This window comes from Gallinula chloropus (genome assembly GCF_964237585.1).
Source record: "Gallinula chloropus genome assembly, chromosome: 18".
Classification (NCBI taxonomy): Eukaryota; Metazoa; Chordata; class Aves; order Gruiformes; family Rallidae; genus Gallinula; species Gallinula chloropus.
In genome coordinates this window covers 4,090,315-4,104,762 of record NC_140103.1, presented here as the reverse complement: position 1 = coordinate 4,104,762, position 14,448 = coordinate 4,090,315, and the positions used below count along the sequence as shown (strand labels likewise).

At 54.0% G+C, this 14,448-nt stretch overlaps 1 protein-coding gene across 4 annotated transcripts in view; it reads right to left on the bottom strand.

Annotated features, from left to right (window-relative positions):
- Positions 1-9,794: 9,794 nt before the first annotated feature.
- Positions 9,795-14,448, bottom strand: part of FUBP3 (far upstream element binding protein 3) — a 40,218-nt gene continuing 35,564 nt past the window's right edge. For 2 of the 4 annotated variants that reach the window (XM_084272411.1, XM_084272412.1), the window contains 2 exons: positions 12,498-12,625; positions 9,795-11,433 (listed from right to left, as the gene is read on the bottom strand). In XM_084272411.1, coding sequence (XP_084128537.1) covers positions 11,425-11,433; positions 12,498-12,625 — 137 coding nt within the window. In that variant the 3' untranslated portion in view covers positions 9,795-11,424. Of the gene's footprint in view, positions 11,434-12,497; positions 12,626-13,329; positions 13,402-14,448 lie in introns of those variants that run through there. The other 2 variants (XM_084272410.1, XM_084272413.1) reach the window with 2 other exon arrangements.

Here is a 14,448-nt window from a genome sequence, read left to right as displayed (position 1 = left end):
GCGGGTCCCCGCTCTGCCCCCGCATCACCGGACCGGCAGGTCGGTACCGGCGGCCCCGGGAAGAGCCGGCGCTGTCTCCCCAACATACACACCCCGGGAGGGTCCCCAAGCGCACGAATTTGGGGGAATACGCGCCCTCGGGGTTGGTCCCCGCTTGCACCCTGGGCCAGGCTCTCCCCACCGCACCCTCCAGCCCGGCAAGTCCCCAGCATCGCATCCCTGTCGCATTTCCCGTGGGAAGGTGGGCAAGGGCTGGGAAGCGTGTCCACGGGTGAAAGGGATCCGAGTGGATCCCGAACCTCTCCGCAATGGCAACTGTGTCCTGCCGCATCCCCTCAGGGCCGGACAGCACCTCGGGATGGGCTGCAGCATCTCTGGGGCTCTGCCGCCGCAGCATCCCCATCTCCACACCTACAGATAATCCTCGGCTGGCCACGGTGCCCACGCTATTCCCAGTCCCGCCGAGCCCCCGGGAGCCCCGCAGCCACCCCTGTCTCCCAGGAAGGTGACACCAGAGTTGTCCCCACAAATTTAGGACTCTTCTCCCTCAGGGTCCGTAGCTTTGCTGGCTCAGCAAAGGGTTAATCTTTCCTGGATTTAAACCCAATCCTGCTGTGTCGGAGCTTAGAGCCCTCTCCTCAGCCTCGTTCTTTTGATTTTCATGGGGACGAGGGGCTGTAAAGGGCTGGGGGTGGGGGGGGAGGTGGGGAAGGAGGACTGGCCCCCAAATTCCTCAAGCACTCAAAGACCGGCTCCCGCACTCCTAAACCCCGGGGCAGCCCCGCTGGGTCCAAACCGTGCCGGGAGAAGAAGCTGAGCACAACTAGAACACACACACCCCTACCTCCCACCCCATCCCACGGGTGGGTATTTTATAGGGTGAGGCTGCCGGGCTGCTTCTCCCCTCGGGCTGCCCGGCGAAAATGATGTTACAGCCCAGGTGCAATTATTTCTATTAACCCAATCAAGGAATAATCAACCCAAACCTGCCGCTACCGAGGGCGGTTTGCCCGGAGAGAGGCAGCGAAAAGGGGGTTCGGCGACCTGCTAGGGTCAGCTCTTAACTCCTGTAATATTAACTTCATTTTGGGTTGGTTTTCGGCTTTTAGGAGCCGTCAGCCGAGCTGGCGCGTGAATATTTCGGCTTCCCTAAATACAACGCATCAGGTGGATAAACCTTCCCCGCACACGTCTCCCTCCGGCCGCCGAGCCGAGCCTTCCCCTCGGGTCGCTGCTTCTTTATTCTCCTGATTTATTTCTTTATTCCCAGGAAACGTCTCAACCCTCAACTTATCCCGGGACAAAAAACAAAACAAAAAAAGAATAAAAATTAATTTCTTTTTAAAAAAATAACCCCCAAACCCACGATGCTCTTAAAACCCCCCCGGCTCCCATCGCGGGCAGCGCTGCAACCCGGTCCCGGCTGTGGCGGGGAGGGGGGGGGGGGGCGGGTTTTTTTTGGGGAGGGGAATCTGTGTGTGTATATATATATATATATATAACCCCCCGAAATCCTTCCATTTTTCGGCGTGGTTTTAAATATCCCCAGCTGTTTCCCAAAGCTCCTTCCCGATCCTAGGAAGGTGCTTTGGTGTGTGTGTGTGTGTGTGCGCCGTGTCCCCCCGTTCCTCCCTCCCTCCTCTCCCTCCCCCCTTTACCCCCCCACCTCGTTTCTCTCTCTTTTTTTTTAATATCGCAGCTATCCCTCCTTTTTAACATTTAAGAGGAAACAAGTTTAATATTCATGGCTGTTAATAGAGAAGGGCCATTATCGCCGCCCCATTGTTCTGAGCCCCGCACAATGCTGCTTGTATTTTCATGTGTATATTCCCAAAGTTCCTTCTGAGCGTTTAGTGAGCACTTTAATATTCATGGGTGTTAATAGAGAAGCCCTCAGTATATTGGCATATTGTTGGGAGGTGTACATATTGGTCTGACTTTGAATAGCCACAGTCCTCTTTTCTTTTGCTCTGTTTTGCAGGGTTGATGGGCCAGGAGTAAATGGGCATTTTTCCCCCCCGTCTCCCCCTTACAGAGAGAACATCTTTATTCCAGTCCCAGACTTTCTGGTTTCCCATTCAGGACCCTCAGAAATAATGTCAGGCAGAAGAAAAGTGGAGCAAATCAATCTTTCATGGTCTTTTTGAGACCAATTTGACATCCATGGACTCTTCTTTTCTTTCACAGCCTACAAGGGGATGGTCAGGATCTGGACAAGGTTGGGGTCTGATGAGGGGAGACATGGGATCATAATGCAGCAAAGAGAGAAAAGAAAAGCAAAACAAGAAAAGATTGCAGGGATGGGGTGATGGAGGAAAAATGAGGGTGAATGACAGTGCAAGAAAGGAGATTAGAGCCCAGCAGCTGCTTTTTGGGGGGCGGGGGGGAGGAGGGGGTGGGGGGGGGGGGGAGCTCTCTCCCCTCTTCCAGCCCTTCGCATGAATAGGATTTGAACAGAGCGGAGATTGATTTATAGTTATTGCAGTTGAACATTTATTGCTCTTAAAGAGTGGCGGGGAGAAAAGAGAGAAAAGGGGTTTGAAAAGCTCCTTTCTGTATTAAAGAGGTATCAAATGAAGACTGCTGAGATAATATACAGTGGCCAATGGGAATTTGATTTGCTTTAAAATTTAACTCTTGTGGGGCCGCCGCTGACGGACGCGCCGGGGGGATGGAGCCGCCGCTGCCCCGGGCCGGTGGCAGCCGGTGTCCGCTCCTCTGAGCCCGCAAACTGCCCGGCTTCGCCGCAAACATCTCCGGGCGGCTCCTGGGCGCGGCGGGGGAACGGCTGCAGCCGCGAAATTATTATTCCTTCGTTATTTACCATTTTTAAATTGTTTAATGATTCCTCCCCCCACCACCACCACCCCACCCCATCCCCTGCAAAGGGAGGGGCGGTGGTGGGGAAAGCAGACGGGATGCGAAGCTGCCAAACAACCGGCGCAAAGGAAGAGCCCTTTTCGGAGCTGAGTTTTCCTGACCTAAAACCCGGAGGTTTCTCCTCCCCGGCAGCAGAAACGCGATCGCAGCCGAGTCCCCCCGGGCGCAGAAAGGAGCCCATTGTTCAATGGGGAGAAATACATTTTTAGCGGTGATTGAAAGCTCCCCTCTCGTTTGAACTCAAGAAGAAAGTCCCTGGCAGGGAAGAGCATCCCCCCACCCCACCTCCCTCCCTCTGCCCCAACATCTGTTTGGAGCAATACAGGCTCTAGGGCAGAGCTCTGCCCCCTCCCAAAGTCATTAAAAAGATATTAGTTGAGCTAAGAAAAGTCCAGCGCAGCCCCCGACCCGGGGTGGGGGGGTGGTGGTGGTGTGTGTCATTAAAGACGGGTTTGGATTTGCCAGCGCTAACGCCAGGAGAAGGGACACACGGGGTCCGCGTTCTAAAGCTCCCCGGCCCCGGCCGCCCCGCCGCGCCCTGCCCGCTGCCCGGGGCCCTGGTACCCGGAGCCGGCGCGGCGCGGCCAGACCGACCCCATCACCTGCCCCGTGCCGAGCGCCGGGGGAAGGGGGAACGGCGGCGGAACCGAGACGGTCAGGTGCTTTGGCCGCATCCCCTCCACTTTCACCGGCTGAAAAATGCCCCGGGAGCCGGAGGGAAGGGAGGAGGAGGGGGTAGGAGGGATCATTGCACCCCTGCGGGTGCCGGGGGAGCCGGGGCAGGAGGGATCATTGCACCCCTGCGGCTGCCGCAGGAGCCAGGCGCCTCCGAAGTTGCTAAATGTGTCATTTATTAAAGCATTCAGGGGGCTTTTCTTTGGCGTTTGCTTGCAAACTCACAAAGGCCCGAGCTGCTGTTTGGGGGTCTTTTCTGATGGAAAAAGGGCTCGGAGACCCCCGGCACAAAAGAAATCCTGGCAGTGCTTTCAATGGCCGGGACTCAATGAGGGGGACCCTGTGCGCAGCGGGCGGGGGCGAGGGGCCGCCCGATGCTGCCTGAAAGGCAGGCCTGAATGTAATGGGGAGATCTGCATTTATTTGTTGGGATCACATTTAATTAGCTTAGTACAACCCTTGAAAGACAAAGGGACCTCAATCTGGATCCAATCTGAAGCTCGTTTGGAGAGCGAGGGCTCCTGGAAAAGTCAAAAGAGAGAAAGGAGAAAGAAAGGGGAGGCTGGGAGAGAAAGGGGCTGGGGGCCCAGCCAGGTGACTGGCACGCGTGAAACAAGGGGGCCTTTTGGGCACAAGGCAGGGCTCAAAAGGGAGGGAGGAAAATAGCCTCTTCCTCAGGTTTTACCTACTTAAACCCCCTGAAGGGGCCGGAGCTGAAAAGCCTCAATAGGGGCTAAGGAGGCTGCAAAGCAAACAGCGGCGCTGGAGAGGGGGCTCTGGCCCTGCCGCCGCAGCAGTTGGCAGCACTCGGTTATGGGAATGTGCCCAAATGTTACCTGGCCCCGGGGACGCTCCCGCTGCCGCCCCGGGGAAGCTGGAGGTGCAGGGGGATGAAGCGATGCTTGGGGTGAGCCTGGGATGGGGGGGGGGGGGGATGTCTGGCTGGATTCTGGCCAGCACGGGGGTCCCTTGCTCACCCCTGTGTCCCTCTGTAAGGTGAGACCACCCCCTCCTGCTCCTCCACCTGCCTCGCCGGGTGCTCACACAACACCCCTGTCCCATCGCGTGGGGTGTCTCACCATGTGCTGAGGGGGCTGTGGTGGGGCTGCGGCACTGAGCGGGGTCCCCATGGGGGCAGCCCCTCCCCCTGGGGCAGCCCCCAGCACCAACACAGGGCGCACACAGGTAGGTGGCACAAAGGATGCGCTGCCACCTCCTCAGGGGTGACAGAGGAGGAACGGACCCTCGTCCCTCTCCAAACCAGCCACTGTCTGTCTGTCCCCACTCTTCGTCAGGGTGAGGAGCAGCGGGGAGGACTCGGGGTGCTTCCAAGTGATGCCAGCCCCTCAGCAGGTCCCCAGAGGCTCCAGGCAGGGGAGTGTTGGTGCGGTGAAGCCGTGACTCCCTAAGAGATCTCCGGCACGGAGCAGGGCAGCCCCTCGGACCCAGACGGGCTGATTGCGCTGCTGGGAGAAGGAGCTTTAGGGCATTATTTGCCTCCATTTCACTCTGCGGGTGGCCGCAGAGCCGAGCAGAGATGCTGAGTGCTCTCCCCTCCACTCCCATTCCCTTTCTTGCCTTTTTCTCTCCCCCCCCCCCCCCTTCTATTTTTTCCTGTTTTAAGTAGTATTTCCAGGACTGTTTTGGTGAGGGGGTCACAGGGCACAAAAGCAAAGGGGTAAAAAAGAACCCCCCTTCCTGGCTGGTTCCAGCTGCTTCACGGGGCTCCGGCAGCCTGGGAACGAAACGTGACTGTGGGAAGTCACGGTGGTGGCTCCACAGTGCTGAGGCTGGGAGAGCAGGGCCACTGGCAAGGGGCAGCTGGATGCCAGCATCGAGCCAGCCCCAGCACCACGAGGCCCTCCCCGAGCTGCTGGGGTGGAAGGGGTGTAAGAGACCCTCCCGATGGATTTTCAGCCCATGAGCTGGGGATGAATGAGGGGTGGGGGCTTTAACTGCCTTGAAGTGGCCGGGGGCTCGCCGGGGGTCTGGCTGAGGTCGTGGTCAGGCTGTGGGACCAGGCACAGCTGAAGATGCTCCCCACCATTAAAGGCTTCTCCCTGGTAGCAGGGAGTGGGAGCCAACGAGGAGGGGTCTGGGTGGGAGCAGCAGGAAAATCTCTGCACCTTTTCCTCCTCTCTGGCTGTGACCTGGGGGTGGGACAGTCACATCCTTCCACACTCTCTCCTGCATCCCATCCCCACCTCTCCCACATCCCCCCATCTCTCCTGCATCCCCCTCCATCTTCCCCCCATCCCTCCCCATCTCTCCCGCATCCCCTCCAATCTCTCCTGCATCCCTGCATCCTCTCCAATCTCTCCAGCTGCCCGTGTGGGACCCACACCGGTGACTGCACCGAGACACCAGCCCTGAGAGGGAGGAGGCAGCTCAGGCTGCGCCTGGCTGAGAGCACAGATGGGTGCCAGGAGCGGGGCCACCCCACGGGCAGGTGACCCTGGCTGCGGGGCCGAGAGGCAGGCGGGAGAGACGAGCCGTCCCGTGGCTCCTGCCCTCTCCTGGCCCTATTCTCTCCAAAAACAAACAGAGCTGTGGCCCCGGCCTCCCCGTGTAATGACTCTGTGGCGGTGAAGTGTAATATTCCCTGGTGAATGGCCCAAACAAGCAGCCCCGCCGCTCGGTGCGGCTCGCGGGGGCACGGCTGCCGGTGAGTGATGGCTCCTACAAAGGGAAGGACCCCTCTAATCCCCCCAGGACCGTGGCACCTGCACCCCAGCCCAGCTGGGATTAAAGGGGAGCGAGCTGGCCTCTGCCAAGATCAGAGGCTTCTTTATAGTGGCCTTGAAATAGGATTTCCTCAAGCGATAAGGGGCAGAGTGGGAAGATAATCTGGGGTGGGGGGGTTGTTGGTACCTGGCTCATGTCAACCCCAGGGATGCTCTTTTAGATCATCTGCCCTGAACCAGGTGTCCCAGGCCTGGAGGGAGGTGGCAGGGGGGGATCCAGGCACCTTGTTACACTCATCCCCAGGGTGGCCAGTCCCTCCTTGCTGTCCCACTCCACCTCCAGCACCTGCTGAGGTGATGCTAAGACAAGGACAGGGGCTCAGTGCCCACCCTCTCACTGCCCTCTGCTCCAGGGGCTGCTGTCCGCTCTTGCCAAAGGACCAGGAAGCTGTGGCTGTTTCTATTCCTCACATCACCTATTCCCAGTGCCTCTCCTGTAAGCAGTTTCCCAGCACCCAGTTCCTGCTGATTTCCAGCACAAAAAGTTGTGGAAAATTCCCCTGGTGCCTTTTCCAGCCCTAAGAGGGCAGAGAAATTCCACATCTGCAACACGCATCCTGCTCCACGGGTACTCACAGCAGGTTCAGGGGAACAACCCTCCCCAAACCAGCCAAACAAAGGATAAACAGCTCCTAACATGGAATCAAACATCAACCAAGCATGCTTGATGGGACACCCCAACACCTTTATCTGCAGAACAACCTCTCCCGATTCCTCGCTCCCTGCACCACAACCCTACAAGCACCAACACCCCCAAAACTCCTCCCCATCCCTAAGAGTGAGGTGAGCCCAGGGGATTTGCAGAAGCAGCAGCAGCACAGATGGGACCCTCACCAACATCCACACCACATCAAAAAGCCTCAAGTCAAACACCACGAGCTCCCGCTCTGACCACGCTCTGAGTCCATCACCCACCCAGCTGACTGTAAACACACCGTTGCTCTGATGCAATTAAATATTTAACACTCAGGGAAGGAAAATGAACCTCAGCCCCACGCCTGCCTGTCTCTTTCAATAATAATTTGGGTTTAACCTGCAAGGAGCTCGCTCTCAAATCATGCAAAATTCAAGCAAGTGTTTTAGACTATTCTCCAAGCCTCCCCTCTGCTCCCAAAATAGCCTCTGCCTCTGCAGGCACACCAAATATAGAGCACAGGAGAGCATCAGGTCATCATGATCCCAATGAGATGCTTTTCTGACGTACTTTTCTCAGGCTGCTCCTCAGGAGGAGGTATAAATCGATGCCCAAAGAGCAAGGTGGGTGCTGCACAGCCTGGGAGGTCCCATGGGACACGGGTCTGAGATGCCTGTACCCTCCTGTGAGAGATGCCCCAGAGTGAAGCCATGGTGAGCCTGTGCTGAGGGCTTGGGGAAGGGAGGGTGCTTGAAGGAACCAATGGGGTTTGTGGAAGATGGGGAAGAGTGGGAGGTCATGAGCCAGAGAGGGTTTGGGGCTGGGGACCTCCAGCCCGGGCACTCACCTGGGATGAGCCCTTCACTCCGGTTCCTCCATCCCAAACGCTGCGCTCCCCAGGCAGAGTGTCCCCAGGTGAAGGTCTCCTTTGAAGGTCTCCTTGTGGGAGCTCCTGGCCAACCCTGGGATTAACACCCAGGCACGGCCCCATGCTGGGTGCTGGTCCCTGGTGAGGAAGAAGAGGGGGGATCTGTCCTTGATGCTGTTCACAGACCCCCCAAGCCCCAAACGTGGCCCATTTGCTGGCTCCTCTGTGGTGCCTTGGGCAGCTGCCCTGCTCCTTGCAACACCCAGCTCCTGCCCAAGGGGCAGACAAACCCTCCCTGCACGAAACACCAACGCACCCAGCGCTTAATCGACCTTCTTTGGGGATTAAACTTGCCTAGAGCTGAGCAGGAGACGGTTCCTCTCTTGGAGACCACAGACTTGGCTTGAAGGCACCACAGCAGCTTCTGGGCTGCAGAACAGACCAGAGCCAGGAGCTGTGAGGAGCTGCCTATCCCCCCCTCCACCCAAAGAAAGTGAAACACGAGGTGCCATGGGGTGGGATTGACCATCATGCCAGTGTCTGGAGAGCAGGACAACAGCAGGGCTGGAGCAGGGTTTGGAAGAACCCACCAGCCCCCTGCACGCTGCCACGGCGTCTCTTTGCCTCCTGCCCTGTCCCTCCCCAGCCCATCGTGGACCCACAGCACAGAGAAGTTTAATGGCCACGGCCCCTCCGCCCCGAGCAGGCAGCAATAATGGAAAACAAATTGCTGAACTTGGGAACGTTTCAAGCACTTTAGCCTTCCAGGACACCAGACTGCTGATGAAAACCCAGCTTTGCAGGCACCATCTTAATGACAGGCCAAATTTCAAAGGCTTGCAAACTATTTCTTTGGCTGCCCCACCCCCTCAATAAAAGGTTGCATCAGAAAGAGATATTTCCATAATTTATAGTATGGGTATTTCACTGGGGAGACTCGCTCATCTGTACTTACAGATACATTTAAGAAAATGCATCCTCCCACAATCCTGCGCCATTTACGACTATTGGCACAATCTGTAATACTCAGTCTTCAATTAAGGGACACCTTAGGGTTCATTATCACACAATTGCTCCCTGTGAACCATGCCAAATGCTGTTTTGGCACAGAGCTTGGAAGATGAATTAGAAGGAAGTCTTCTCGGTAATGCCCGCTCCCAATTCCCATCAGCAGCCTTTATGCCCTGCTCTAGCCATTTTTTTTTCCCCCCTCTCCCCTCTTTCCAAGTGGCTTTTACTATCCCATCTCTCAATGTCTCTCTTGATTCTCTGGAGGTATATTTAGAGATGCTACATCTCCTTTTTTCTTCCGGCTCTCAACATGCCTCCCGCTCCCTGCTTTGCAGATGGGATCTTCTTTCCTCCCTCCCCCCTGTCTGTACCTCCCCCACAGCTGGCTGCAGAGCAGTGGATGGGGCTATTTTAGGTTGGAAGAGCACAAAACTCCCACTTTACAAGAAAGGGAGCTCTGAAGGGGCTGGAGTTATCACCAAACTTGACCTGGATCCCAGCAGGAGTTCCTGCTCCTTACCGTCTCCTTACCTAAGGGAGAAGGGCCAGGGGTGCGTCCCTCTGCATCCCTCTCCAGTGCTGCTCCAGCCCCGTTCACAGGGAGGGCATAGGCTGGCAGGCGACTCCTGGACAGACTCAGCAGCAAAGAAAGTTGTGGAAGAGCAACAAGTCCAGAGCATTAAACCAGGGGGCTGCCACCTTCCCAACAAGCAGTAAAACCACAGCTCCGCGCCCCTCCACCTTACAAAACTCAGCCCTTTGCTAAACCAGACCCTTCTGGCCCAAATTCCAGCCCCTCACGTGGAAATCCACAGCATCCCTCTGCCAAGAGACACTCTGAGGTGATATCTGGGGGGGTTTCACTAGAATCAAGGCGACTTTGATCCTCCAAAACCACCCGGTGAGCGCGGAGAGGACCCAGGATGCGCGGGGAACCTCGGGGAGCAGCGAGGGAGCGAGCGGAGTAAATCAGACAGGGAAATAACTTCACCCACAAGACACCTTGTGGCAGTTTTATTATATAGAGTGTAAAATGCAACTGTCAGTCAAATAAAAAGAACACTTTTTGTGTTTTTTTTTTTTCTCTTTTTTAAAACACCATGCTCAACATTATCCAATGGTGGCTCTTTATAGTTAGACATTTCAAGCATAAGGGAAAAGAAACAAAATAGAAGGAAAGAACCCAAGAACAGTAACTTCAGTACATTGCAAAAGGGAATGCAATTAAAAAAGGCAAGAAAAAAATAGCTTCAATTCAGTTTTTCTTCCTTTAAAAATACACTGTTATCTGTACAGGAAACACTACAGTAAACATCGGAAATCATATTATCCCTTTTATTAAATCAAACATTATTTAGCTCATACTGTGGTTAATACTAGATTCATTTTTTTTTATTTCTCTAGGTAATTTGACAAATATTAGATAAGAAAATATTTAAAAGAAATGGAAAAAAAGCAAAAAAACACCTTGGAATTAAAAAATAGTTACTACCCTTTATATGGTTTTTTCTTTTTATGTTCCACAGTGTTTGTTAAAGGTACTAATAGCAGATTCATTTTAATATTAAAAATAACAGTATTTATATTTCTGAGAGCATAGAGGAAAAAGATTTTATTTTTTTTTCTTTTTTTCTTTTTTTTGCTGTTGTGGTTTTGTTTGTTTTTGTTTTTTTTTAAAACAAGCTTGGAGGTCTTAGATACAGAAATGCAACCAGCAATGGGAGACATGGAAACAAAAAAAATGTATGGCTAAAAAACAAATTAACACGGTTTTATATTACCCCTTTAGACTCTAGAAATTATACAAACCCTACAAAAACAGCCCCCCCACCCCCCAGCCTGACAGCAAAACAGTAATTGTCTCAAATACAGAATTCACATAATTAATTACAATACATACCATAGCTCAGTTTGGTTTTTTTTTTTTGTGTTTTCTTCTTCTTTAAAAATGCAACAAAATCAAAAAGACAGCCAAGGTACAAGAAATTAGAAGTAAAACATTTAATGAATTTACATATTTAAGAATATTTAAATACTGTTTAAAACCTTTTTTTTTTCCTTTTTTTTTTAAGGATTTGTTACATACCACCTAAGACTTCCAAGCCACTCTTTCTGTTGCAACAGAAAAAAGATTGAAAATTAAAAAGGAAAAAAAAAAAACACACCAAAAAAAAAAAAACTCCAAACCAAAACCAAATCCCCCCCCCACACTCCCCACCCCCAACATGGTGAAATGTCACAGCTCTGGGGTGTGTTTGGTGCCTGGAAATTATTCTCTGGTTTCTCTCCAAAAAGAATCCTGGAGGGGTTTGTTTGGGTTTTTTTGGGGGGGGTTGGTTGGTTTTTGTTGTTTGTATTTTTTTTTTTTTTTGTACAAATTTGGAAACAAAAAAATTACCAGCACGTCCATAAGTTTAGTACATTACTAATTGTTCCTGATTCTTAGAAAAGTTCAGTATAGATTATCCTCTAACTAGTGTTTCACAAACAAACAGAAAAAAGTCTTCATCAAAATGTTGCAAATCTAGAAACCTCTGTTACAAAAAAGGTTTGCTTCCACAATGATTCCAAGGGGAAAAAAAACCATGATCAATTGCCACGAAGACCTTGTTCTACTGCTCCTAGAGAGAGGAATAAAAAAAAAAAGGGAGTAGTTACTCAGTGGTAGTGAGTCCTTAACGCTGTGGAGCCCTCCTCTCCCCTCATGCACACGGGTGTCTCCTTCCCCGATCCAGCCGAGCGGGATGCAGACCTCAAGCGATGCGCTGAAGAGATCCCTGCCCCAATGTGCCACCCCTGAGCTGTCTCCTCCCAGGAGTTCGTGCCTCTTGCTGAACAAGATCTCTCTTTAGAGGGGCAGACTTGGAGCAGGGAATGAAGAGAACTGCCTTTTATCACAGCTCCTCGGTCACACTTGGCCAGCGCCCGCGGCAAAGCGCCGGTTCCCTGCGCCCCGCTCGCCCCACTCGACCCCGGCGGTGCTGAGAGCAGCAGCGGGGAGGCTGCAGCTGCCTGAGCACCGTGCTGGCTCCCTGTGCTGCCAGCATCCAGAGCAGCTTCTGCTCTGAGGAGCCAGAGCAAACACCCGATTCACTGGGGAGCAGGGGCTGACCTAAGGTGTACGTGTGCTCTGCACGTACTTACTGCCGAACACCGAGCCGCTCCCTCGGCAAACCCCGTGCTCAGGAAAGCCCTGTCAGGATAAACCCCACACAGCCCTCAGCTCTGAGTGAATCCAAGTTAATTCTAATAATTTGGCCACAGTTTTCCTGCTCTTTTTCAGGACAGGGTGCTCCCCTCCCCAGGGCAAGCACTCAGCTCCTACCCTAGCACAAAGGGAAAGGGCAAAGTCTGCACGCACGGTCCTGGCTGCACGATGGTGCTGTGCCAGCCTGGCTGCATCGTTCCTTAATTCCCCAAAGCCACAAAACAGCCTGGGGGTTACAAGGAAAAGTCCCCAGGAGAAACAACCAACCTCCCAGTCCCTGCTCAGTATGGGGAAATAAGACATTGAAACAACATGACAGGGAGCAGTGAGTCATTTCTCACTCCTGTGATCGCTTCCTCAGCCACAAAAATCTCTCTCTGCTTCACCACATAAACCTGAAGCAGAGTCCCCACACCTGGGCAAGGCCCAGACTCCCAAGGGAAAGAAAAGAGGGATTCAGGGAATGAGAATACAGACCTGGCTGTGGGCCTGTGCCTGCCCTAGTGTCTGCCCGTAGTAGGCAGCCTGCTGTCGGTAATACTCTGCCCAAGCCATCGTGTAGTCGGGCTGGGAACTTGCCTGAGAAGCAGCACCAGCAGCATGACCTGGAGGAAAAGAAAGGAAAAAGGGAGAGGTGAGCAGTTCAGCAAGACCAAGCCCAGGCTTAGGATCTCCTTGTGTAAAGCTTAAAGAAGAGCCAGTCCCCTTCCAACACCTGCAGGCACCTGAGAGTGACACCGGCTCCCTCTGTTTGGGGCCGGCAGGAGAGGCTGGAGCTGGCTGTGAGCAACAAGCCAACAGCAGCCACAAAAGTGCTAGGAGACCATTCCTGTGGCTGTGGGGACAGAGTCTGACCCCCTGCACCCTTCCTCCTTGGCCCGAAGGCTCCAGCAGCTCGGTGTCACACACAAATCCTGAAGTTGGCATCATGCGCTTCTTAAGGGAGCAGGGAAAGCCAGGCTGGTGCTTACCCACGTGCTCAGAGCTCTCCTACCCTCTCAACGACTCAGCTTCAGCTTCCTGGCTTTTCTCAGCATCAGTTCTCCCCCTAAGCAGCCCCACCGCCAGCACAGGCGTGCAGTCTGCTGTGGTTCAAGGGGAACACCCCTCCCAAGGCACAACAGCGTGACCAAGAGCTTTCTGTGGGAGAACTACAGGCACCATCACCACCAGGAGAGGATCAAAGGGGCTCTGCAGAGGACTGAACACTAACAGTAACAGCAGGGGATGGAGACACAAGTCATCGGATTCGAGTTCACTCTCTCTGCAACAGCAGCTGGTTCATCTCCAATAACCCTGTTTCACTCACTCTGTTTTTTGAAATACTCCTCCCATGCTTTGCTGTAATCAGGATGGCTGTTCTGCTGCTGGCTCTGTTGGCCTGTGCAAAGATGACAACAAGGGGCACGTCAATATGGAACAGGTGACAGTTTCCAGCCAGTGACATCTACCTTTCTGCTACACAGGCCCTGGATCTACCTCAGCTGCTCAGGCCTCACACTTCAGCTTCCACCTCTCTACAGTGCTGGGCACCTTCAGTTCAGGGAAAGCTGAGGAAAAGCTTGGTTCTTCAGCAGGAACTCTTGTGCCCCTGCTAAAGGGCATTCAGCCAGTTCTCCCCACTCCTGGGACCTGCTCCAGCCAAAACACGTTGCCTGGGCACTACCTGGTTCACACATCAGCCACCCTAGAATGTCAGCCCACTCCCATCTAGTGCAGGGGTGGAGGGGTCAAAGCCTGACAGAACACAGACCTGGCACCTCAACCCCCAGCCAAGGGAATGGGCAGGATTTGAGTCATCTTACTTGGTTTCAGGGGTCTGTATCCTTTACTCTCATGGGCAGAGCATGTCTGAAGGCACTGGCCCCCCACCCCAGGGCTCCTATCCGAACAGTGTGCCCAGGTGGGAGCCTCCAGCATACAACCTGCCCCAGCACTCAGCTGCAGGGCAGCCAAAGCCCCCAGGACCGAAGGGAGCTGTGAGCCCTGCACAGAGAGCAGCCAGCTCTACCTGCCCTCAGTGCTACACCCCAGGCATCGTCCGGAGAGGCATCCACCCCCCCCTCCAAACAGTCATGACTGGCTCCCTGGCACAGTCTCCAGACTCCCTCACAGAGAGACACCTCACAGACCCCAAAACCTTGGCCCTCACTTAGCACAGACTCCCCCCCTCTCTGAAGCACTAAGACACCTTCAATCCAGCACATCTAAGTGGTCCAACAGGGGAGAGTCCAGCCAGCTGGGTGCAGAGGCAGGATGCCCACACTTCCCTCACCCCAGTTAGAGCACAGAGCCCCCAGCCAGATGCACAGCGAGCAAACCAACAGCCCCACAGAGAAAACACAGCGATGGGAAAACTGCAGGCAGAGGCAGGCACAGCCAGAGCACGAGCTGCTATGCACAAGGACAGCAGGGACAGACAGACACC